The 27,091-nt window shown below is 39.3% G+C and overlaps 2 protein-coding genes across 4 annotated transcripts in view; both read right to left on the reverse strand.

Annotated features, from left to right (window-relative positions):
• Positions 1-1,387: 1,387 nt before the first annotated feature.
• LOC141015462 (dnaJ homolog subfamily C member 7-like) lies at positions 1,388-11,588 on the reverse strand. Its single transcript, XM_073489544.1, has 14 exons — positions 11,504-11,588; positions 7,525-7,613; positions 7,229-7,353; positions 6,976-7,089; positions 6,769-6,843; positions 6,372-6,490; positions 6,042-6,195; positions 5,570-5,734; positions 5,275-5,366; positions 5,124-5,197; positions 4,887-5,033; positions 4,638-4,793; positions 2,939-3,013; positions 1,388-2,822 (listed from the first exon to the last, which is right to left on the reverse strand). Exons 1-14 carry the CDS (start codon positions 11,572-11,574, stop codon positions 2,785-2,787), a joined length of 1,494 nt encoding a protein of 497 aa, XP_073345645.1. The 5' UTR covers positions 11,575-11,588; the 3' UTR covers positions 1,388-2,784.
• Positions 11,589-14,653: 3,065 nt separating this feature from the next.
• LOC141015813 (zinc finger protein 385B-like) overlaps positions 14,654-27,091 on the reverse strand; it is an 80,332-nt gene continuing 67,894 nt past the window's right edge. For 2 of the 3 annotated variants that reach the window (XM_073490017.1, XM_073490018.1), the window contains exons 4-9: positions 25,290-25,397; positions 20,292-20,469; positions 17,207-17,578; positions 16,877-17,079; positions 16,595-16,693; positions 14,654-15,584 (exon numbers count right to left, since the gene is read on the reverse strand). In XM_073490017.1, the coding sequence (XP_073346118.1) occupies positions 15,354-15,584; positions 16,595-16,693; positions 16,877-17,079; positions 17,207-17,578; positions 20,292-20,469; positions 25,290-25,397 (1,191 nt within the window). In that variant the 3' untranslated portion in view covers positions 14,654-15,353. The remainder of the gene's footprint in view (positions 15,585-16,594; positions 16,694-16,876; positions 17,080-17,206; positions 17,579-20,291; positions 20,470-25,289; positions 25,398-27,091) is intronic. The other variant, XM_073490019.1, reaches the window with a different exon arrangement.

Consider the following 27,091-nt stretch of genomic DNA (forward strand, 5'->3'; position numbering starts at 1 on the left):
ATGACAGTCCCGCCCCCAGCTTTATAATAAGAAGCCTGTAATAAATCACTATTAAACTGTAGCAACTTAGATAACCACACGTCAAAAATTACACATGATTTACAGGGAAATTTCTTCTATTTTTAAAAAAAATTCAGTTCAGTTCTTAAAAAAGAAAAAAAAGAAAAAAAAAACTGTTAAGCGTGTGCTTAATACTGTTAATTTCCAGGTGAAACATCTTGTAAACGTGGGTTCAAGGGTCACTACGTAGTTCTGGAGAAGAAATTCAAACCCAGAATTTTAATATTTACAAGATTAATGAGGTATTAATACACACACACACACACACACCTTTTGTTCTCAGAGGAAAAAAAGGTCTCCAGATCAATGTTTGAAGCTAGAAAGGTGGCAGGGTCCACCTTATATAGAAAGTAAAACAGTAAGAAACTGTGTTGTCCTTTAAGGTCAATCTCTTTAGTAAGTCCTAACATCAAAAAGACAGTTTGTTTAGGCATTAACAAATCTGTCAATAAAGATCTCTCTCCTCTGTTAAACAAAAACAATATCATACTGTTTTAATACATACATATTTGGCGGACCCTGCCACCGTTCTAGCGTCAAACAGTGTTCTGGGGACCTTATTTTCCTCTGAAAACAGCTTGTTTATTTAGTTATGGAAAATATAAATATGTCTGAGTTTGTATTATTACCTCATTAATATTGTAAATAGTAAAATTCTGAGTTTGAATTTCTTCTCCAAAACTACATGGTGCCCCTTTAAATAGTAATATTGTGTTAATATTAAACACGACTTATCCAGGGAAATTAGTCTTTTCAGGGCATCTTTTGTTTGTGATATCATTTGGTTGTCTTTTTACTAGTGAGTGAGTATAATTGCTTTTTGTACAGTTTTAACAGTTATGGTTACAGACTCTCTCCACCTCCCTACACTCATATACTGAGGGTCATTTATTTGCCAAAAAATGACAAAACACAGTCAACACAGTGAAAGATAGACTTGATTTAAAAAAAAAATATCAATAGATACCACAATAATATTGAAATGTGAATGGATATTGTGAAAGCCCCAATATAAAATCATAAAGCAGAATGACTGTTCAGGCACAAGATGAGATAATTTACTTTACAGTATTTCCTGTTTGGCAGCTTAATCTGTAACATTGCATCATGTATTTTAATGTCAAATCTTAAAATGAAGCCGAGTAACTACAGCCATCAAGCTAATGTAGTGGAGTAAAAAGTACAAGATCTTCCTCTGAAATGTACTGAACTCTAAGTGCAAGTAGCATAACATGTAAAATAGTTAAATTAAATCTGCTTAAATACAATACCTGAGTAAATATACTTCATTTCCCAGCAATATAAATTGGAAAAGAAGAGTCCAGCATTACAGTAAAAGACGAGCCTTTATTTTCGCAATAAGAAAAGCATGTCTTGTTAATACTGTGACAAATTTTAAAAATGATACATCAGTGACAGAACTATTAACAAGAGAAGTTTCCAACCTATCTACTATCAGCGCCCCGTTTAAAAACAGGTGGAACACGTCAGGGCAGGGGCTGTACTGATGGAACGTGCATGACAAGAATAGGTGGAGGACAGCTGGGTGTGATTGATGGTCACATGAAAAGAAATTTAAAAGTCTTTCATGTTTGTCGGGATGAAGAATTCACTAACAGGTTCGTTTCCTGGCCAGATATGAAAAAAGTTGGGTTTTTTTTATATGAAAGAGCTCAAAAACAACATGCTATACATGACTGGTGCAAATAGGATGTGGCATGCTCTGCAGCTTTTTGATGTACTGTAAGAAGGTTAATTCTTAATGCTCATTCTTGTAAGGCACCACTTGAATTTCAATGGGACAGTAGGACAGTGTGGTCGGTGCTTTCAACAGAAGACAACCTGTAGGTGTATGTGTGCTGATTTTGGCCTCACAATCTGAGAGTGAAGAGAAAACATTTACAAATGAGTCTCTTAAAAAAAAAAGAAGCAAAAAAAAAAAAAAAACGGGGGGGAAAACAATGAACACTGGCACTCTGCTGTGTACAGGTTAGAATATACAGTACAATAAATATAAATAGACCGAGGGAAGACTGAAGAAGAACAATTTATGGACACAAAAATGATTTACATTCGAGTCAAATATACAATGCAGCATGAAGAAAAGAAGAAGAAACAAAAACCCTGCAAGTTCTATATTTGGCAAGTGAGCCAATAAAACCTGGACACACACCCGCAAGAGACCAGCGTTGTCCTTAACAGGCTGTCCTGAGGTCAGGTTTGACATTGAACTTCCACAGTACATTGACTCTTGCTCTATAGAGACACGCTGTCCCGAGAGAACCTTAAAAACTTATACCACGTTATGTCTTCTAAAACTAATCAACCATGATGCTTATTTCCAATGCATTTCTTACCACTGATCACCTTCATGAAGGTTGAGGCAGTTTGATAAGATTTTTTTTAATATCATTTGATTTTGGCAATAGGGGCATGCGCCAATCAGCTCCAAACCTCTTTAAAACAGATTTGAGAACTTCTTTATTTACATTGTTAATTCAAAACTAAAGCCTCTGAATTATCCTTCCCAGTGTTTGTTAGCATCAATGTCAGGAGTAAATTTGGGAGTGAATGCAATCATCAAAAACCTCTTGAAAGAGAAAAGGGAGGAGATTTTTTTTGTTTTTTTGCAAGACACTCAGGAGAATGAGCATCATGCGTGACTCTGAGTCCAACTTCATTTTGTCCACTGCAGGGCTGCATTTTCCCACATGCTCCGCCACTTTAACCAAATTGGAAAAAGAAATTTCCAGGTCCAGAGTCTACAAGAGAAAAAAAGAACAAAAAAGAAGTTTGTCAACAGGATGTACTTTCTCTGATTGATTCTTTTGTTCATTAACAAAGTTAAGGAAGTCTTAACTGGGAGAGAAAAACACACCTGGACTGGAGTCGAAATTGAATCCTCCACCGTGGCCGCCAAAGAAAGCCCTGAAGATGTTGTTTGCGTCAAAATCTAGAGAGAAAGCAAAGGCAAATACAGCAGAATTAGCTTGTGATGACGACCTCAAGGAAGAACAAGACAGAACAACAGATGACGACCAAACTAAACACAGTATGGAGGTGAATCAAGCTGTTAGACATGTTGTATACAGATATTGCTAGACCACCAAGACGCACAGCAAGAGTGTCAAACTGATCTTATTTATAAAACACAGTTAGGGCTATCAGCGCAGTGCTTAATACTTTAAAACATGAATAGGGTGGGCGCTGTTTAGCTCAGTTGGTAGAGCAGGCGTCTTATGTACAGAGGCTTTGTCCTCGCTGCAGCGGCCCCGGGCTCGAGTCCCGGCCTGGGGCTCTTTGCTGAGTGTCACTCCCCCTCTCTCTCATCCTGTTTTCTGTCGTATCTTCAGCTGTTCTGTCAATAAAGCCATATAAAAGGCCAAAAAAATAACTTAAAAAAAACCATCAATAAGGGTCTACGGTTTTCAATATATGTGGGATTGTGTGAGAAATAATGGAGCAGAAATTAAACGTTTATGTGGCTCTTTTATACACGTTTTAAAAGGGGCTCTATATAAAGTTTTGTAGCAATTTAGATGTATTAATCACCTTTTTGTTGGCCTTATGTGAGCGAATTGTAACGTGACGCGAGACCTTCCCTGTCTTTCTTGGTTGCCTATACAAGCCTGTGGACGATTCATTTACAGAAGTGATTTAATGCTGCTGGACTGTTGATTTTTTTGTGAAGGACTTGGGTCGGATTTTCCGTGACAGTCCAAAGAATGTGATTCAATGCAAGTGCCTCTCTCCACTCACAGAGAGCAACAGTAGCTACTGTTAGTTTAGAAATGGAGTCCACTGACATAAATTAACGACCGGCTTCCACCACAACACAGAATTTTAATCTTCAATGTAAATGATAGTCAGTTGCAGCCCTAACGGACTTGACCATAGAGTAAAGTGAACCAAAGTCTTTATCTTCACATATTTCAACATGTGTCACAGTAACACAGAATTCATTAGTTGAGCTGACAATTTCTTTTGAATGTTTGGAGAGCAAAATTTCAAAAATTTCAATTATTTGGCTATAAAACCATTAACCACAAACAATTTCCCATGGCAACTTGAACATGACCATAGATTCACATCAACATCAACTTCATTGTAGAAAACTTTGTTTTCAGCACAGTATCTGTTACAGTACAGTATTTCTTTTAGCTTATGGCGCCCCCTAGAGGTAGGTCTTAAGATTTGGCTACAACAAACCATTTTCACAGCAGACATTTTTACTTGTCATGGTAGGAAAAGCACAAGTGTTTGCTAATAACATTAAAAATGTCTCTGTTCTATTGAACTGTCCCAGTAAGTCAGCCAAATACCCAGAACCTGACATTTTAGCAGCTGAATGGAACTTAGCTGTCATCAATTTGATTAACTACACCTGTGCTTTTTTCTGCTGTGAATAAGGTTTATTCAGCCATCAAAGAAGCACCTATTAGTGGTTGACTTTTCTGTTTTGAAATGCATTCCTTTAAGATGAGAGGAGCACAGAAAAGTTCTCTTTCATCTTACTAATGACCAGCAGGTGGAATGTAAATCTATCCGAAGCAAAGTAAAAATCTAGAGGCACATACCTCTCCCTTCAAAGCCGCCATCGTCATCCAGGTCATGTCCGTTGTCATAGCGGATCTTCTTCTTTGGGTCGGAGAGCACAGTGAAGGCCTCCCCCACCTCCTTGAATTTCTTTTCCTCCTCCTTTTGCACCTCTGGAGTTGCAGCGCTGTGGCGGTCTGCAGGATGATGACACAAAACAAAGATAAATAACCACTGAACACAAACAAAATCGTTATACTGCACGTCTGTGTAAACTCAAACAGGGCTACCTGGGTGGTGCATAAGTGCTCGTTTGCGATAGGCCTTCTTAATCTCGTCCTCAGTGGCGTTCTTGCCGACCCCCAGCACCTTGTAGTAATCTTTCCTTTTGCTCTTCTTCAGCTCCAGCTGTGCATTCTTCAACAGGTGCTTGTGATCTAGAGGGAAAAATCAAGCCACGTTAGTGTGAGATAACCTGACCAGTTAGTGTATATATATAGTGAGCAAAACAATAGACAGCAGCTAACCTGATGTTTTTTCTGTCTGGTAAACTTTTTCATAGTCCCGTACGGCCTCCTCGTACTGCTCTGTGTCCATGTAACTGTGAGTGACACAAAGTCAGTCAAAAACTGCACATAAAGAGGAAAGATATGTGCTCATATTGACTGTATAACATACCACTGAGCTCTTCTTAAGTAGGCCTTGATATAAGTGTCATCTAGTTTGATTGCACTGGTGCAGTCTTCAATGGCTTGTTGAAGTTTCTTCAGCTGTTGAGAGGGAACAAGTTAATTACAGTGAACTTATTAGAAACAAAGAGCTGGAAGAGACTGAGTACTGTGCAACGTTGCTTATTTTAAACCAATAATCAGACAGCATTATGGATAATATGCTATTTGCTGGTAATATGTAATTTTGCAACTGCATCTGCAAAATTAACACGCCAAAAATGAGTGGATTTGTTGCCTTTTACCTTTGCTCCTGCCGTGGCTCTGTTGCAGTAAAGTTTAGCGTTGGTCTTGATGTTGTTGGGGTCTATCATCAGGGCCTCAGTGTACAGCTGGTAGGCAGCTTCATAGTTGTTGTTCTTAAATGCCTGGTTGCCCTCCTCCTTCTTGGCTTTTAAGGCCTTTGCATTCTGGTTTAGAGAGAAAGCATGTCGTCATTTTTCTTATAAAACATTTACTCAAACTCACAAGTAGTGAAATTGAAGTAATTCTCAACAATTTATTATGTCCTGAAACATGGATTTACAATGCTAACGTGCCACATGTATGTGAACTGTAGAGAAATTGTTCAGTCTATTTATTTTAGCAGTCTTAAAAAGGCACCCTGTGGAGTTATGTACACAAAACTTGTCCTTGTCCTTGTTTCCTTGGACCACACATCTGTTTCTTTCTAACGATGATTAAATGAGGAGGATTGAGACAAAATGATGATCTTACCCTGCAGGCTAGCCGGGCCTTTTCGTGGTCAGGTGCCATGCGCAAAGCCTGGACAAAGAACTGTACAGCTTTGTCGATGCAGTCCTCATAATAGAGACACAGGCCTCTCACGTACAGTGCGTCTGCGTTCGTGGAATCCATTCGCAGGATATCACTGTAAATTAAAGTTTTATTAGAAGACCTGCTAAATCAAATCTTATTGGAAAGCAGATCCTGTACTCATATTTTAGAGGTTATGATAATCCAAGACGCAAGTTCTATAAAAAGTGGAAAAATAGCATCACTGTGACTAAATCATCATACACCATTAACACCACCAGTTGCTCTTACCTGGCTACAGACTGAGCTTCTGGATAGCGTCCCAGCAGAGCAAGACACTCAGCCTTCAGGATCTTGAAGCGGTGGCAGGCAGAAGCCACAGCTAAAGCGCGGTCCATACAGAATACCACCTGGAACAGAGACAAAAGCCAAATACTCATTTAAAAAATGTCAAAAGAAAACCTTACCTTCTCAAGTAGATGACTTGAGAATCTGTCAATGGAAACTCTTAAATCTGGAGCTTTTTACGAATCAAAGAATTTTCATATATCATATTGTGCTGTCACATGTGTTGCTTACTTTTCCCAGTTATAAGAATCAGCCAAGTCAACTAATTATGTGACAAGAAACTAATTTGGGGCAGCGCTGTTTGTGAGCTTGATGAAAACAGAGAATGGGTGTTAAGTACCTTTCTGAAATCCCGCTTTTCGAAGCCAAAGTCCGCCATTCGTTCAAACTCCAGTAGAGTCTCTGCAGTCTTATTCTAAAAAACACATCACCCATCAGTACTGTCTTTACAACGATAATAGACAAGTTTGAGTTGCATAATTCAGTCTTCAGCATTCTCACACGGTGATACATTAAGTAAAATGTGAAAGGCTCAGGTGATCCTCACCTCCTGCTGGGCCTCTCTGTTGCTGGGCTCCAGCTCCAAAACCTTCTGAAAGCAGCGACTGGCCGCCATCGCATTTCCCAACGACAGGTGGCACTTGCCCTCACGCAGATGACCCTGTAGGACAGGAGTGACACACTTCCTGCTTAGGGCTGTACAAATACTTGACATATTTCTCTCTATTCTCATCTTTTCATGCAACTTATTGTCTTGAAACCCCAGTTGCCCTTGCAGAATAAAGACTGTTCACACTGACCTTCATGAAACAGTCATCCAGCCGAACAGCCTGCTGGGAATCCTCCAGGGCCTCTCTGAAGCGACTGAGCATCATGAGTGTGGCAGCTCTGTTGCCATAATAACTGGCAGTTTTGGGAGACGCATCTTAAGATAAAAGGAAAAGTCCATGTCACAAAGGGAAACTAAGATGTCGGTAAAGAACTAACAATGCCCTGATACAGTTTTAAAGTACATGATGGAAGCATGTGCTGGAAAATATGTCAAGAGAAGGCAATGACTCAGTTAATTCCATCAATTAATAAATGGTAATCTCACCGATGGCCCTAGTATAGTAGTTGAAAGCCTCAGAGTAATCTTTCTGGCTGTAGAATGCATTTCCTTGCTCTTTGAAGCCTTCAGCCTGACTGGAGAGAGGAGAAACAGAAACCAAAGTCAAATTGGGACACAAGATAACAGAAGCTTAGCTGATACAATATAAAACAAAGACAAAAAACTATTCAGCAATGAATGAACACACAGTGCTTCCAAAGTGATCAACTCAATCAGGCTTCGGCTCAGCTTTAGCAGGAGCATTTATTAATATGTTTATGTTGTACTGTAAAATTGAAAGACTGCTTAAGGGCCATTGGATGCCAACTCAACCAGAAATTATAACTTTTACCAATTATTGCCATGGATTTAACCAATTTTTAAAAAAAAAATGTAATAACGATATAATTAATTCGAGATCTCGAGATAATGACTGTGATATGATAGGCCTGAGATTATGGAGACGCTCGGGACCTCGTAGCTGGTCAGCTATGTAGTTAACAACGACATCAGGCTCACTTAGATTGCGCCGCCGATATAGCTGAAGCCTTACTAACCGTCTTTTTAGATTATGCACACTAATGTGTATATTATGTGTAATAGCAAGGCATAATGCTATTTCAGCCTGTGTCAGGCCTTGATTGAAAAGATATGTGACGCGGTGATCGATATGCTCCTGCTCCTCTGACATTGCACTGAATGATGTTTCCTGCAATGATTTAATATACTACACTATCGTTTTGTTTTCTCAAGATCTCAAATTAATTATATCGTTATCTCGGGAAAACAAAGTTTTGTTATCTCGATATCTCGAGAAAATTATCCCGTTATCTCGGGAAAACGGCAGTTGTTATTTCGAGATAATAACTCAAGATCTCGAGAAAACAAATGAAATTAACTTGTTATCACGGGAAAACGGAGGAAATAAAATGTATGAATGCATGGCCCTTTAGGTCTTCCGTAATATATATACATATATATATATATATATATATATATATATATATATATATATATATATATATATATATATATATATATATATATATATATATATATACATATAATATGGGTAAATTATCATAATGGTTTCTTGGATGTTCTGGACAAATTTCAACCCAATCCAGTGACAAATATGCAATAGTGAGCCGTAGAACACACATCTAAGGAATCGCAGAAATAATGAAATTGGTTCCAAGGGCCAAATGGTAAAAATTCATAACTGCAAAAAGTATTACAGCAAGTACAGCAACAGGATTTTACAAGGCCCCACAAATTTAAGAGAGGTTTTCACATGATGGTTTTCAAATGTCAAATGAGACCAGCCGAGCTGGTTTGCTAACAACTAGTTGTATCCAGGGAAGAATTTCTTGCAAATGATGCAGAGACTGAAAGGGCTCAAGTGTGTTACACCTGGAACTGGGACAGCAGAGCAGGGTACACACAGTCCTGAGATAGCTCCAGTGCTAAACATAGCAGTGAAACTCACCTGCTGCGGTCCTGTCAAAAGTGTTAATTTAAACTGTACATCAAAGCTAATTCACATATGGAAGAAGTTACTGCTGTGCTGGTTTCTGTGATTTGAAGCATTTAAAACTTCAGGCTACACCCCCCCTATTTAGACCAATCAAAACACAACCATGTAAACAATGACAATATCGATATACTATAGCTGGTATTGGCCAATAAATGTAAAGTTAGGCCACACAACTGCTCAACCAAGTATTAGTTTTGCAAACATATATACATATATATACATATACACATACACATATATATATATATATATATATATATATTTATTTTTATTTATATTTATAAAAATGCATTAATCGGTTTGCATGACTCTGGTTTATAATGTCATTATTATGTAAAACTGAATGTAAAAACTAAGTGGTTCACTGAAGTCTCGGTCGGGAGGGCAGACCGTCGAGGTGATTTTTTTCAAGACAGTAACTACAACAACACATTAGTGTACGGAGACAAACACTTGGCGAGTTAAAGTTTTTTGCTGGGGACGAACGCTGTTTTTCGGGCAAAAATGTGACGAAGAGTCGGTAGGACAGACAGGATGACAGACACTTCTCCACGTATAACTGCGGTATTTTTGTCCTCATACAAGTTGCCAAAGACACTACCAGTTACTGCATTACTGATGTTTGGTCATGTAATGTTGCTTTGTGGGATATTTCTCTTTATTTTGTTGAGTGAAGGATCTGATTAGTTATCAGACTGTTAACACCATCAGATCAACACGACCCCGCTCCGCGCCACCAGCTTATCCATTCACACAGACGCCGGTTCGCCTCTGCTGCGCCTCTGATACTACCTCTGGGAGGCCCAGCGAAATTTCACTCCTCGACGCATCTGAAACTTTCAGACAGAGGAGGATGCGGAGAACTGCCGCAGGATCCTCGCACTCAAAGGGCAGTGTGAATGGGGCTAGTGTAATAGCACTGGAGGGGGTAAAGGAGTACGGTAGAATCACAGCAAACCTCACAGTCATCACAACCACAATGACAGCCAAGTTATTCTCGACGTCTATGAAAAGACACGAAGAAGCTATAGAGCGCAAACTGGCTAAAACACAGTGCCTTCCACTCACCACGGACAGTTGATAATTATTTGTCTTATTAGTTTACAAGTAGTCAAGGTCAAGAGACACTTTTCACATTTGAAGGTGAGTTTATTTACTTGACATTATAGAATACACCAGAAATGTGAAAGGCTTTATGTTGTTGCTAATAAGCAAAATTAAGTTGCTTTTTTTTTGTCCTCACAAGAAATGCGTACCGAACCTAAACCATGACCCAAAAACCGAGGTAAGTATCGAACCATGGGTATCATTGCATCCCTACATTGCACTGATGTCATTTCGGACCATAAAGTTTATTGTTCAACTATAAAATATCCTGCCGCCATTTCGTACGTATCTTTGTCACAAGCGTTTGATAACCACAATCGAGGAATAACTGCAAAAGATGACAGTTTATGTATACATTCTGTGTATATAAGGATATCAGCCGACATACCTATATTGGAAATGTGTTACTCAAAACTCCAGTATTGGTCAGGCACTAGTTGAGAACTCAATTTGATTTGGTTGCCTAAATATAATTTCAGTTTTATGAAAAAGAGTCCATTAACGTCACTCAACTCTTTGCCTCTTTTTGCTTGTTTTCCAGGCCTAGGAATGTCAAATGTGTTACAGTGGCACTTAACAAAGCACTTAATGTGAGAATGTACCCATTCCTGTTTCATCGTTCACATTGTTTCAGATGTGACATACACAAAGCGTTTTTTGTCATTAATAAAACAAACAAATGTGTTACTTCTCATCTAGAATGAAAAATACCTGTAATGTAGCGCAGGTGGCATAGCTAGCTGCAGTAAATGACAGGACACCAATAATAGTGTGCTGTCATGATTGTTGACCGGGATGATTCATCCGGGGAGGTGAGGTAAAATGAGCCATACCTAACGGAAGCTATCGTGTATTGAAAACTACGGTGTTGTATTAGCTGTTTAAGTAAGCGAGACAGCACGGAAAGTTTATTTAGCTGGATAATTACTGTAACTGTGTGTGCTGGTTTGCAAACCAAGTCCAGCTGAAGATGTCTGGCTTGCTCTTACGGAACTTTCTCGAAAACACTGGATGCTAACCATGTGCTAACTAGTGTCCAGAAAGACGCTGAACCGCTGCTTTATTCTTCGTACGAACATTTAAAGACGTGCTTGGATATCTGTAGAGCCGTACACCGAAGCCTGGTGTTCATGAAAACCAATAAAATCTTAAGATTTAGCTAAAGTAATCCGTCCCCCCCCCCTCCACCACCCCCAAGCAAGCTAGCCTGGTTAGCTTGTCTCCGGGCTCTTCGCGGGAGCCTTGTCAGCTAAAAATGGCTGAACTCACTCGGGTCATCCTCGGTTATTTTGACATCTAACACAAAACACAATGAAACAAAGCAGTCAAATATATATCTACCGCTCCATCTCCTCTGGACTGCGGATTTGGGATTCTGTGTCCACCGGCACGTCGATGTCAACAGCTGCCATTTTTTCCAAGAAGGACGAACAGACGTCACTTCCGCCTACTGTTGGCCTTCTTTAGTTGATTTATTTATTTATTTATTTATTTATTTATTTATTTATTTATTTATTTATTTATTTTATTGAGGTCATGAGAAACTAGGCCACTACAACAAAGAAAGGATAGCATAAAACATGTTACATATATTTCATTTGAATTTCTAAATCTAACACATTATATTCCATTCATGAAAACGTGTGACTGAACTCGATATTACAAACTTACATATCTTGTCTTTTCAAAATAAATGTCACGTAAAATAAATGAAAAATGACCAGTGATGTGCTAACCAGCTTTAAACCTCGCCTGAGATTCTGTTAAACCGTCGTAAAGCATCAGCTATTTTTTTTAAAACCATCCCACAGACTTCTACTTACATAATTTTAACAATGAACTCATGACAACCAGGCATGTCACCATGACGTCAGAGCTCACCTGAGAGCCTGCTGCCACACCTGCTTTAGTTCCAGTAAAATCACTGTAAACATGCAGACACATAACATTATCTATCGCAAAGTAAAACATCTTTATTAAAGTGGCACTTAGTGGCATGTAGTTTTGGAGTAGAAATTTCAATCAATATTAATGAGGTAATAATACATTATAAGGAAAGGAAACAAGCTTTTCAAATTAATTGCTGATATTAAACGTGATATTGATTTACTTTCAATTGTTGAAACAAATTGTTTGGATCAACATTAACCTTCATGTTTAAATATATATCTGTTTTCCTATATTTGCTTGATAAAATATTAATAATTGTGAGGAGTCATAACCAGTAACCACTGAACCTCGACTGTGTCCTAATACATGTAGCCTATTAAATGTATAATATTCATTGTTAAAAGTAAAGTAAGCAAATTATATTCTCTGGAGAGAATATTGTTCTCTCTCCCTGCGTAAATATTAAAGGATGCTCTTATTCATGATTTGTTGTTTGCTGGATTTATATAAATGTATTTAATTGCAGGAAAAAGCACTGATGTCATCCTACCTCATTGGCCCCTTGCTCTTTTTTCCAAAATACCACTAGAGGGCACTAGAGTATTATAAAGTATGGCGTATACGCCTGTGTTGGTGGCACATGAACGACGACTGCGTTAATTATTCTTCCCGACTCAGCCATCCTATAGAATAAATAATCTCTATTTTTCATGCATGAAGTAAGCCTGTTTTCCTTGTAAATGTATAATGAATGGTAAAAGAGATGTCCATATATACGAAGAAAGAAGCTGCCACAACTGTGTAAAAAACAGTACTATTTATAAGTTCATATAGAATACAGTATCATCATTTTTAATCACATAATAATGTACATTATTGCAATTGATGCACAGTTACAATAGTCAGTAATTTCACCAAGTGACACTTCAAAAATACATATTGCTTAGGATGATTCAGCACAATCAGGTGGGAGGGATTTCTAATTGAAAGAACTTTGTTTTTTAATACAATTCTATCAAAAATAACAGGCTTAATAAAGACATCAAAGACACATTTAAAAACTTGTGGATGAATCATTTAAACTTTTGGGGAACAGCAGGCCCCAGCCTGTCCTGACCGCGGCACCCTGCAGAGAGTGCTACTTTCAGCCGAACACCTCCCACCACCCTGCAGGACACCTAGGGTGAAGCTGAGAGCCCAACATATCAGAAGAGACAACTCACACCCCAACAATGGACTGTTTAGCCTGCTGAGGTCCGGCAGACACCTCTGCAGTCACACGGCCAAAACTGAAAGACTGAGGAGGATTTTCTATCCTCAGGACATCCAAATCCTCAAAACACATTGTCAAACATTGTCACACTTGCAAGACTGCACACACTGTTTGTTTCTGCCACTCGTTATTATGGATCCCACTGCTTTTCTTGAAAAGAACTGCCCTGCCCTGATATTCCTATGCTAACCCAGTTTAGATAAAAAACACACTGAATTTAAAAGGTATTATTTGTAGAACATGGCCAGAATTAGAAGGTAGCTCCAAAAACACAGGGGGCAGCATATCACCAGAGTAACTGACAACGGCTGCACTTTATTAGCTATCCTTGTCTGTAGCTAGCTACCATTAACTAGTTAGCTCATGGCTCAGTGAGCTGTGGAGCCAGTGGCCCAGAGGTCAGTTTGACAATAGGGGATACAGTGCGAGGTGATCTAACCAGGACTACCACTACAGGGACGACAAGACAAGGCTGGCGAGGGGGGGGGACAGACGTGCAGCGGGAGAGAATCGACAGAGTCGGACATCAGCAGCGGGTGAATTGAGGATTCATCTAGACCAAAATTGAATGTTTTAATCAAAATCTGGCCATATCTTATAAACTGCTCCTTTAACGTTACTGTTAAATGAGCTAACAGGCATAGAGGCTGTTCTTTCTGGCTGTCTGTGTTTGTCTTCCAGTTGGTTTCTAAAAGAAACAGCCAGCGGCGGTACAAACCAACCGTAAGACAAACACAGACACGACCAGTGTTACATAAAATACAACCTCAACTTTTAACTCAATGTTGCTGAATCAACGCAACCAATGAAGGAAACCTATCAGAGGGGTAGTAGGTCAGGTCTTGCAAGAAAAGCAATTGGATCCATAATAACGCTTTAACTTACACACCAGGACACTTTAAGGGTAAATACTGGTAGATTCTGGACACAAGTCAGATTTGTATGTATAGATTTTCTATGTTTTACCTAGATTTACTGTATATATATATATATATATATAGTTTTATCTTGCACCAGTACATCTATTTTACTTAATCTATTTTATTGTTGATCCCTTTGCACAGTATCTGAGCATCCTCTTCATTTCACTGCATGTTTTACGTTGTATCTCTGTGAATGTGACAAAGAATCTTTGAATCCTTGTCACTCCATATTGCACAAACAGCATCAAGCTGTTACAAAAACGTAGCTTATTTATCTGAAGAGCTTGTTGTAATGGCTCGTGTCAAGAAAATACAGTTTTCAAATTTTATAACTTAAATTAAACCATCTCTTTTTAAGCATTACATCTTGTCTGTCTCCATATAGATAGCTTTCTTGGCATCATATCAGGGTGGTGGTTGATTGTCACTTCAAGACACAGACACAGAGAAGATGAATCAATGTATTTATCTTAAAAAAAAAGAAAGAAAAAGAAAGGCTGTAAAGACATAAAATTGTTTTTGATCTCCTTTCTCTTGTTATAAATGGAGGGTGTTTATATGGAAGCAATTGGTTTTATAGATTTTCTTGATTTTGATTTGGTTATAAAAACTAAAGCAGGAATGAAGTATTGTACTTGTTCTCCCAGAGTACAACTAGAAAGCTCTCAAACTGAAAGAATTTTGGCAACTAACACTTACACATTTACACACCCTAGTTCATTAGTCTATCACTGTCTTATAAATAAAACTTAAAGACGCTTGTCATTATGGCTTCCAGAGGGGTCCAGACCCCGGGGAACATGCACTCAACAGTTTGTTGAGGGGAAACAGCTGAGCGGTGGTCCATCCAATTTTAAGGAGGGTTGGGGTGACACAGGTCAGTCAGTGCTGAAATCTCAATCCACACCAGGGATTGTGCATACTGTTCTCATGAGTTGACACTGCCAAACTTGACATGATGATACTCTGCCCTTGAGGTCGCTGCATATTGTCCTGATGTCCAATGCTTTGTCCTCACGAGGCCAAGATAAACTTTTAGCCAGTTCAGCTTTGGCTCAGTTAGGTCCACTCTACTGTTGGTCCTCCGGCGTAGCTTGGCTCATTGCTAGTAAGGAGAGAAGATAATAGGTGCATGTGTGGCCCTCAGAGGTCCAGGGGCAGGCCTGAAGAGTGTGGGGCTGATCAGGGGACCCTGGATAATGGCTGTGGGACCCGGTGGCAGCCGTAGTGCCATGGGTCCAGATGCCATGGTGCACAAGGCAGCTGGGTTGAAGGGGCTGGTCAGGAACCCCGCCGGCAGGGCTTTGGATAGCTGCTTCTGCAGGGCTAGTTTAGTCTGTAACCACAGAAAAGAGACATATTCAGTGCTAAATAAGACTAAGAGTCTAAAACATTGATATATAAAGATAAAAAACTTCCTTCAAATGTAGAAAAATTAAGCCTTTTTGCACTGGTAATGTCCTTTGGAGTTTGCACAGTAGAGAATGCCCACTCAAGTGTGAGCAAGGCTCAGCTGTCAGACATGACATCCTTTTAACAGCATCAAATACCTAATTAAAACCAAATGAAGACTTGAACTACTTAAAATGACAGAAACCAACTTTGGTAAAAAATGTATTTGACATCTGTGTTGAGTTTTTTAGTTCTGCCAAAGTCCCATCTGCTAACATTGAGCAAGAGGGGTTCTGATCTATACTGCAGCCAGCCACCAGGAGGCGAACGCGATATTTCACTTTACTTTTCGGAGCTGTCGTGTCCTCCGTCTTCATATACAGTCAATGGTCTAAAGTCAAGCTAGTATCTCTGAGAGTCTGTACTTAGAGCTAAATGATACCATCAGCATGCTAACATGCTTATAATGACAATTCTAACATGGTGTTTAGCAGGCATAATGTTTACCATGTCACCATCTTAGTTTAGCATGTTAGCATAGTACAGCTAAGGTACATGTGAATGTTTGTCCATAAACTAAACTGAAACGTTGACCTGATGATGGCACTGGATAAAAAGTCAGAGGGTTACCAATGTCATTACAATTCATCCTCTGGGAATCATGAATGTTTGTATACATTGGGAAAGCTGATGCAGAAACATGGTGGGCGGTGCCAGCTCATGCCTGTGAAAACTGACTAATCAAACAGACAGAGGGTGAATAGAGGTGCTGCAGCAATGGTAGCTATGAGAAAAATAATGTTGCTTGTAAACATTTTCTCATCAACATCCAAAAGAAAAGTATGAAACCTAAAAATAAACAGAATATGGGCCCTTAAATGACAATCTGCAATGTAGAAAAAAAATAAACAGTAATCAAATATGTGTGTGTGTCTGTGTTGGACAAATTCTTACCGCTAAGATAGCACTGGGCTGTAGTTTATTATAGGGGGTGAACTTCACCTTGACAGGCTTCCCAGCCAAACGCTCTTTGTGTCTCCTGCTGTTCATGTGCTAAAAAAGGGACAGGTATAAACAGAACAGTGATTCAGTCTGGACAGCTCCGACTAACACACCACAACAAATCGGGTTGTTTTTCCTTGTAGAACACAAAGGATAGGCATTGTACATTTTTAGTTTTCATACAATGGTCAGCAGTAAAATGTTCATGTTTATTACATTAGGATAAACTCATACCTGCTTCAGCTGTGTCTCGGAGTTGACGGACACCTGGCACATCTCACAGTGAAATGGCTGGCTGGATACCCCCACAACCGCTCTGGTCTTGCTGCCCATTCGCTGCTTAATTCGGCAAGTGGGCCTGGGCGATGATGTCATCTTGACCCTGCGTTGGGGCTGGCTGCTGTTCTGACCATCAAGCATCTGTTTGTGCTTAGAGCCTGATTTAGCCAAACACAGAGAAGAACCAAATGTCAGAATCACAGGAAACATAAACTTTTACAAGTAAAAACTGGTTCTAACTTTTCCATGTCATTTAAGTATCACCAGTAGTGTTATAGTACACACCGCTACAGTGAGCCTCCAACTGGGAGCTGGAATTGACCGTCACTTTGCAAGTAGGACAGTGGAGTTGCTGTTTTTTGTTGCTCTTGACCTCCTTAGCCTCCTCCACCTTCACCACCTCCTCCTCACCTCCTGTGGAGCTTCCCTGAGGGTCAGGGTGTGCGGCTGAACTGGTGGTCGGGCTGTCCCTCTCCGCAGGTGGACCGTCTGTAGGTAGATCAGACAGCTGAGGCCCAGGCGAAATTTGTGGGGACAACTGAGGAGAGCCAACTGAGGGAGAGTCTGTGGATGCCGGCTGTGAGGAAGGAGTGGGTGTCACCGAGCTCCACTGGCCTTTTTCTGGTTGCTGCTGTGCAGGTTGGGAAGTACTTGGGCCTGTGGACAGATTAATTAACACAGAGGTTGCACTACAAGCCCATTGTTATTTGGTACTGCAATATGATATTTTAGTAGGTGTAATACAAAAGAACAGAGTCCTGTCGAATTCATTCTCAAAACAAATAGGGGGCAACATATCACCAGAATAACAGCTAACTTCTGCTAATTGTAGCTACTGTTACACTCTTTAAGCTCTGTTTTTGGTCTCCACCAGCTCGGGACACAAATATCTACCTCTTTGGCTGCTAAATTCTCCACTTCGTTCACCACCTAGTTGCTAACTTTGTCAGTCTGTTATTTGGACCTGTTTTTACTGAAAACGGCTGCCTGTTGTGCCTGAAAGCGTTGACAACATAAGAGCAATTAGAGTGAACCAAAACAGTACAGCTGCGAGCCATAAAACACCAGAACAATGAGCTGAAAGAAGCTAAAAAGCTGCTGGGAACTGTAGAGTCAGATGATTATTCTCAGTCGGTGTTTGACTATGAGCAGCACCTTTCACATACAAGGATTATTATCACTGTTTACACAGCTTAAGAAGTCTGACATGAATTTTGTATTTTCATTTAACTGATTTACTGACAAGAAAGCATTTAGGTTTTATGACAATATTATGATAGTAAACATTAAAATGGGATTTAAAAACAACAGATGCGACTGTTAGTGAGCGCAGCATTTAAAGTTCATTTCCACTTGTACATACTTTTTGTGTGTCTTTCACACACATACACTGAGCAGGTTTATCATATCTTTAGATATTTCAACATATTAATTCATGCATTTATAACCAATTCCACATGTAGTTTTTCTTTGAATGCAACTGTATTTTTATCTTTGTGATTAACAGTGGGATTTTCTTTCTTTGGCCATCTATTGTGTGTGTGTGTATGTGTACCTGTTAACCTGTGTGACAGGCTGCAGCATACAACTGCCTGTACAGGTACAAAAAGTACAAGTTGCTTTGAATTGACAATGTAAGAATTCAGCTGCCACGTTCAGATAAGCTCCTAACAATGGATGTGCTATCTGCAATATGAGCAAGAGAAAAATTACACCGCAGTAGTAGTTATATAAGACCGCAACAATACATGAATTCTGCACAATCACGGTATACATATATTTCTATCATGTAACCTTGTTATTATGCTACTTACTTTCCTTTTCTGCTCTATCCTCTCTCTTTAATTTCCATATCTTTTCCCTCTTCTTTTCAGCCATCTCAATCATCCTTCCTCTGTCTCGCTGTCTTTTATTCTCTTGCTCTGTCACCATCAATCAACAACCATGGTAACGGCTGAATGTAACAAGCTTATCATTGTGTGGTTAGAGGGAAATTGATAGGCGCTGGAACAAAATGAGAGGGGGGAAATCAATATAGAAAAGGAAAACTAGACGGAGTATAGAAAGGAAAATGGTGATTTTTTTTTTCCTTTTGAGTTGAGCAGAATAAAAAAGCTGAGTGACAAATGACTGAAAGGTAGCAAAGGTGTTACTCTTAGAGCAGCTCTTTTGTAGGCGATGTTGCTGAAGAACCACTGACTATAACATTAAGAATATAGAAAGGATGCTGGGGAATTTGGGTGATTTTAACAAACTAAAGTGCAGTTTACAGCAATAACAGAAAGTTATGCTGGATTTAAATGGCTGATATCAATGTTCCAGTGACAAGTAAAAAGCTATGTGCACAAGGACGCTGAGGACAGACCCCAGCACCTCTTCATTTTTATGAACATAACTGTAGTGCATTGTGCAAAAAAGGGTTGCATAAAGTGCATTATAAATTGGGTGGCGTTCAGTTGATACCTGGTCCTCAGCACAACTTTAAAACCCAATTTTCACTTAAACACCCACACCTGACCCTGAGATGTCTCATCTGCTTGTAATGTACTTTGTTGCACCTCATCCTCCATGTTTGGCTCCAAAATACCACGCAAACTCACCAAGCTATTATGTTCAGTACTTTGGTATCTTGTCTTATCTTTAGAGCTGGGACTATTAGTCGAAGAAAAGATGATTAATTGTCAACAATTTTGTTAAGAAATTACTGCTGCTGGATCTGTGAACATTTCTGCCTGAGTCATCAGCAATGGGGGTTAAACATTGAGAACAACAACTCCCAGGATCCCACACGATTTCACAACGTCATCAAACTACATCTTTTGTCTTCTTTGTTTTGGTTGAGGGACCCTTAGTGGCAGAAACGTACTGTGCATCTAAATAGTTACTACTAACATTGAAGTGAATCTTTGAATATAATTTTGCAGTGAGAAAGATATTTGCATACATTTCTGCACATTTGCTGTGCTATTCTTTGTGGCTAGCATTAGTCTGATTTTGACAGGAAAACATACACTCTTTGACATGTCCATTAGCAAAGCATCATCGCATTTCATAATCAAAACAACAAACTTTAAGTGGGAGTTGTGTTTGGCCACAACCAAAGTCAAAATGAGAGAAAGCAACACCACCACATGCCTCTTCAGATAGCATCTCTTTTTAAGAGCTTTAAGGCTTCTCATCTTGCAGAATGTCTTTGCTTGATGAGAGTAATTACCTATCTGACAGGGCCAATGATAGCAGGACAGGTAATAGCTGGTAATTAGCCAGCTGAGTGGCAGCTACCAAGCCTTAGTGCTTACGTCTCACCAATTACCTCTAATTACTCAGAGGATGAAGTGATGGGTGCCTTTAAAAAAAGAAAGATTTATACCTGTTATGTCTTTCAAATGTGAATCTGCGGGCACTGTTCCTCCTCCTATCATCGCCCTCTCCCTGTCTCTCTCTTTTCCTGTTGTCGATGGTCCGTTCTTCTGCCGGTTCCTCTGGTTCTCCAAGGCCTTTAGCTTGCGAGCATGTTTATGACCTTTGTAGTGGGCTTCCGCCTGGGTCTGACCGTGACACACACACACGCAAATATGCACACACGAGCAGAAATTCAGTGTACAGTATATGAACAGAATCTCTGACATGATTAAATTAGTGAAGGACAGCATGAAATCAGTAAACTGTAATCTTTCCATCTGTTCCATCTCTTTGGCTTCACATGCTTCCATGGAGTTGGGGAGAAATTATGCGATTGAGCATTTGACTCGAAGGAAGAGTCACATCACCATTTTGATCATCATCATCGTCGTCACGGTTGTGCACAAATGAGCATCAGTCGGACTCGTGGCATCTCATGAGCTCACTGGCTCATCTTTGCACTGATTTGTTCTGACACAAAATGGCCCATGTCCGTTATACTGCAACACAAAATGACCTCTGTGCCTTCCTCTGTGAGAGAAAACACATTTGTGGCAGCGCGACAACAGATGCATGCTGATTTGTGATCTCAAAATGGCTCTGGATGGCTGCAGATAAAGCGAGATGTGCTCTACAGAGTAAGATCAGCTTCCAGCATGTAGTGCAAGTGCATCAACAGAGCAACTGAAGCAAAACCCATTTATCTGGAAAACCAGACACACAATAAAATATATACATTTATGAGCACGACTTGGCTCTACGAACAACAATAAAGTTTATTATTTTATTTTTGTTTACATGCTTTAATGTTCAAAAAATACATTATTTTCTGATCCTGTACATTGCTGCAGCACCTCTATTCACCCTATGTCTGAATGCTCTGTTTTAGTGCACGTCTCTTTAAGGCCCCGGCTCCTGAAAAGCCCAGTCTGCTCCGATTGGTCAGCTCTCACAGGCCTGAGCAGACACCACCCACTGTGCTTTTGGATCAGCTCTGCAGCTGTTTGTTCAACCACACCATGTGGGCATAGAGCATAGCCACATGGTGGCCATTTTCCTCTGACGTCACACTCAGGATAATGTTATTCTGCTGTGTTTCAGGTTGCAAGTCATATAAATGTATGGATTGTTACCATTTAACTGCTTCCTTATTGATCAACGACACAGTGAAAATCTGGATCTGGTTGAATGCTACGTTATATGTTGTCTCAGGAAGGTTTATGGGTTATCCAATATGTTTTATCTTGTATCATGGTCCGACTTGCTATCTTGAACACAGCAGTACAATAATTGAGCTTGCTACCCTGAGTGTAACGTCAGAGAAAAATGGCCGCCCTGTGAATATGGTTTATTGCTGAGGGCGTTGACTGTATATTTTTAAATCATATTTCCTAAAATTTTACAACATATCCTTCATTTAAATAGTCTTCTTTGTCATTTAATACTAAATAAAAATGCTAACTCTTTTACAGGTGAAGAAATACATTAGGGCAGTGTTCTTCAGTCCTGGACCTGTCTTTTCACAGCATTTTGAATAGTCATTGTAGGAAAAGCCCATGTGTTGCTAATGATTTTAACAGTGGCTCAGTTCTATTCAAGTGTCCCAGAAAGCCATGTCAGTGTGATTAATACCAGGACACTGAAAATGAAGCTAAATGGAATTCAATCATTCATTTTATTAATTACACCTGTGTTTTTCCTACTGATTGTCTTATGTGAAAAAGGCAGACAACCTACTCTCTGAAGGTGCAAAGTTCAAATAGCTTCAACAACTTGAGAAAACCATGACACCAAGAGTACAGAACAAGCAGGAGTCATAAAGGATAGGCGTGGTGATATTTTATATTTTTCTCATTAAGGAAATAATCCCACGAACACACCAAAACCAACGATTAATTGATCTTAATAATAAGTAATGTCTGTGTAGCTAAAGCTGAAAATGTCTAATTCTTCCACTGTTGCCACGATACTTTTAAAAATATATGAATGAGCCACACTGTTCCTTCTTTACAATGAACGTGGGCACTGTAATTACATTTTTTATTAATCCCACATACACTGAAAAGTGTATTAATCCTCCACTGAAAATAATCCCTAACAAATTACTCCCATTTAAAACACATGGTAAATATAACACTGCCCAGCAGTTTTAGGAGGCTATTCAGCTTTTGGAGTGATATTTGCTTCAGCACAGTTATGTGTTTCCTGTAAAAACAAGCACTAGGGAGAAATGGACAGCTAATTACCGAACATTTTCATGGGATTTTTCAACAATAAGGAAAATATAAGACATAACCAGCCTTATCCTTTAAGAGCACACATTTTTTGCAACACTAGTGCCTTTCTGTATAAGAAAGACACAAATGTGCTCCCTAAATCAACAGTGAGTCTGAGGTCAAGTGTCTCGCTTCACACGAGGCCGTTAGATAATTTGTCATCGCTCAAATTATCCGTACCAGTTTCCAGGCACACACTGTACACGGCACAGCCTCTGAGCTCAGTGTATGGAGGTCGTCTTTTAACGACTGTGTGCATTGTTAGAGTGGTGAGGGTACGAGTCCACCCCGATCAACACTTCGCATAAAGCTTGGGCCTCTACACAAACAGAAAGGGTACCACCGTGGGGTCAGAAATGCAGGGCTGAGCAAAGGGTGTACGAGCCCTTTGGCTACGTTGAATGTCAGTGCACACTAACCATTCAGCGTGATTTCCAACTGAGTCAGAGGGATGAATCTGCTCCCGTCTGCATACTACCAGTGTAGTATGAGTTCACTATGTTCCACCATAGTAACTTACAGAGAGAATAACATGTAGAGTCAGTGTCCTAGGACGGCAGAACAAAGATCCTCAGTTAAAGACACCTGACGGAGACCGTCATGACTGCTGGATTCAAGCAGCTTTATGCATTCTCACACCACTGATGCCCAAACTCCTCGTACACAGTGAGCAACAACTGTCCTCTACGAAAGGGCAGCACAATTAGAATATCACGTGTTAACCTTCAGGCTTGAATCTTTCATGCTTTTTCAGTGAGTTTAGCAGCCTTAAAGAAATAATTTGAAAATCTTCAAGTCACTTCTTCTTTTATACTCTCCAGTTATCTAATATATATTGTAGATTACATTTCCATAGTCATCAATCTTTGTCTTCATACTGAACAAACAGCTCAAGATTTCTATTTTTAGGTCACTCTGTCTGTCAGTCTTTCCACAAGAAGTTCCCCAACATATTGCAGATGCAGTTTTTGCCCTATGAGAGGCTGAAATTTGGCAAAGAGATCAAGTGTGTGTGTTGTGTGTTTGTGTTCAAGACAATTGGCTGAAAGGTACATCTGGTTTTAATTTCTTTTGTAAAGCACTTTATAACTTTTCTAAAGAAAAGGGCTATATAAATAAAGTTTATTATCATTACGGATTTGTGTAAAATGACCAAAAACCACACTAATGTAGAAGCAAAGAATAGCTGTAATAATTCAATTTTATGAGCAAATTAAATACAAAATTGTGGAGTTTAACCACTTCTGAATAATTAATATTAAAATGTTATTACCTCTGAATTTATTGCATTGGAATATTAGACTTCATCATCAATCTACTTGTGAATTCCCCTCTTTAAAATATCAAGTTCTGCAATTTGTACCATCAAAATTATTTTGAAGCTGCTATTTTAAGGTGAAAATATTATAACCTTCAACCTAATGTTGCTTTAAATATCTATACACATGTAAAAATGTGTTAATTGTCTTAATTATCTGTGTCTTAATCATTATAGACATCATCCTTTTTTCTTGGCTGGTAACGTTAGCTCTAAAGTTAAACCTCCTGGCAAGCAAAAGGGATATAAAAAATGTTAGATTTGGTTGAACTTTTAAATCTTTTTGTATCAAACAAGAACTGTGGATTCACAAGTGTGTTGAACTTTAAATGACGAGAATCTGTGGGTCCTATATAAAAAACAAATATATACAAATGACTGTGAAAATGAAACCTACTGTATATAAAACACAAGCGATGAGTATAAGATATCAAAAGACTTGGGATATTCAGAAACTATTCCTTTAGTCAATTTTCCTTGTCAAGTGCAAATTCCAGCCGCTCACTGCGGCCCCCTGCTGGGGCCTGGTACCTGCCTGTAACCCGGCATCCAACTCCTGGGTCAACCAGCACTCTCAGCTCAGCTGCAGGTAACACAGAGGGGAGGAGGAGAGAGCCTGTTAGCTAGAAAACTCCTGACAACATCACTGTATGTCCAAAAGTACTGAGCAGAGAGAGAAAATGGTGTGGTGAGGTGAGGAAGTTAGAGTGGTATAATGGACTCGCTCCAATGTCCTGCTTCCTTCACGTTCCACAGTTCACACAAAGAAGAGTCATTGTCATTCCACCAGGTTCCTGCTAACAATATAAATGCAAATATGTATAAATGAACTCCATAGGAATGGGAGCCAAATGAATATGAATAGGGAGGTGTGATAAGGAGGAAAGAAGCAACAGAACTAGCTGACTGGCTTCCTTTTAAGAACCCACTGGTTGATTAAAAAATGGAAGCTGCATAAATATACTGATTGGACTGATAAGAGGAATAGCTTGTATGAAATGTGATGCAAATATTTGGATGCTTGACTAAAAAATAATCAGCAGATGAGCTTTAGATGGCAGTTCATGAGACAACAAGTGTTGTTTGTGTTTTAAAGCACGAACGTTTAGAAATGCAAACATCAAGTGTCAGAGAGTCTCACAGTGAGAAAAGTGAGATAATGTTGATTTAAAGCTCCCGTCATAAAATGCAAACTGGTTGATGTGATTTGACTAATGAGTACATTCTGCAGAAAACAGATAAGAACTGAGTGGACAAAGTTTTGTTTTTTTAACTCCCCGCAGCCTTCGTTTGAGCTGTTGTTCTATCAACTTTACCTTGAGGAAAGAAAGTGGGATTTCTGAGAAAATTACTGAATAATAATCGGACTTACAGTGGAGTTGAATCGCAGGTGACAGATGTTACAGGAGATGATGGGCTTCTTCTTGGGTGGAGCTACACCAAAGGTGTGGTTGATCACTGCCTTCTGCACTGGGTCCATCTACGACAAGAAACGCAGCCACATGCACATGCACATTCATGAACGTGTTAGTCCTGTTTCATGTTTTCTCTCTGCGACCTTACAGTATAATGCTCAGGGAATGCAAACAGGCTTTTTCAGTAAAGCAGTTACCCGACGATGACTCAATACCATGAGAAAAAATACTGTAAGACAGTTTGAGTTCAGTCTTTGGGATCATTGTCCTCATTTCCTGTCATCTCTATACTGTCACAGACTTATAAAGCCAACAGTGCAATGAAGAAGGAATTATTTCTGACATCCACCTTCTCACAAAACATATGTGTCACAATATATGCAGAACATTTTCAGCCGTTAGAAAATGCTTGTGACTGCCTTTGGTGGAAGAAGTCCTTAGATCGTTTACTGAAGTTAATGTACAAATTGGCCTCAAAATGTAATTAAAGACCTATATGTTTTTGTTTGTTTCCTTTCCTTCAGTGTTTTCCACAGGTTCTTGTGCATGTAAAAGAATGTGAACGATTAAAAGGTCAAAGTCCAACAGAAGCTCCTCTCTCCCACAGAAAACACTGCTCCTGAAACGCCTCGTCAACAGTCCCGCCTTTAATTCTGTTACTTGGTGACATCACACTATGTCACCATGTCCCACATAATTTATGCCTAGCAACTAGTTCGGCACATAAGAATTGATTTAGCACAGCTGCTCTGTTGTTGTTAGCGGTGCTGGCTCAGGCGTGTGTGAGCTGACCAATCAGAGGAGTCTGGGTATTGGGACGGGGGCCTTAAAGAGATGGGAGCTAAAACAGAGTGTTTCAGACAGAGGGGGGATACAGGGCTGCAGCATTGGACAATATGTGAAAACTGATGTGTTTATTGAGCACTAAAGCATGTAAACATATTCTAGTTTATATTATAGAGTTTTCAGATAAATGTATTTGAGTAAAAAGTACAATATTTCCACAGAAATGTAGTGGAGTAGAAGTGTAAAGTAGCAGGAAATTGAATGTAAATGTTCTTAGTTATTTCCCACCAATTCAATCATTTATTCTTATTCAAGACATGCTGAGTTGAGCTGAGTAATTAAAACTTTATTCAGTTAAACCCTTATCGTCAATAAAAATCCTGTTAATCCTAAACTGATGCATATTAAAATGCTTCCTGTAACTGTTAACTCACAGCACCTGGTGTTTACTCCATAATAGTCTTTTTAATTAAACACAGTGCATTTCAATTTGTTGTCATGTTGTGTTTACAGTGCAGTCGCATAGACTGTAATTGTTTTATCTTTCCATTAATGAGTAGTCCTTGAATGAGCACAGATACACTCTACTACCACCACCACCATCAGTCATTTACAAGTTGTCAGTGCTTGTTTGTGTGATTAAGTGTTAATAATGGATGTAAGCCGTGAGTATTGTTTTAGAATAAAAAATGAACACATTATAATTCTGAATTCACACTTTTTAAATAACTCCTCTTCTGTTCATATTTTTACTCCCTACAGGGCAGCTGTGTTAGCTGAGTCATATTTTTAGCATTAAGTGTCAGACAGGAATCTTCTCCCAGCCTCCCACATGCCGGGTGACATTTTGCGTGTTCCTCTGACTCATTAAGGGTTAAAGCAACTTGTAGACAGTTAAGGTCTGCTGCTTCAGAGCCAGACCAAACATGTATGAGAAGCTTTATATATGGGATGTCTCAGTTATATATTTTTT

This window comes from Pagrus major, chromosome 20 (genome assembly GCF_040436345.1).
Source record: "Pagrus major chromosome 20, Pma_NU_1.0".
Taxonomy (NCBI): domain Eukaryota; kingdom Metazoa; phylum Chordata; class Actinopteri; order Spariformes; family Sparidae; genus Pagrus; species Pagrus major.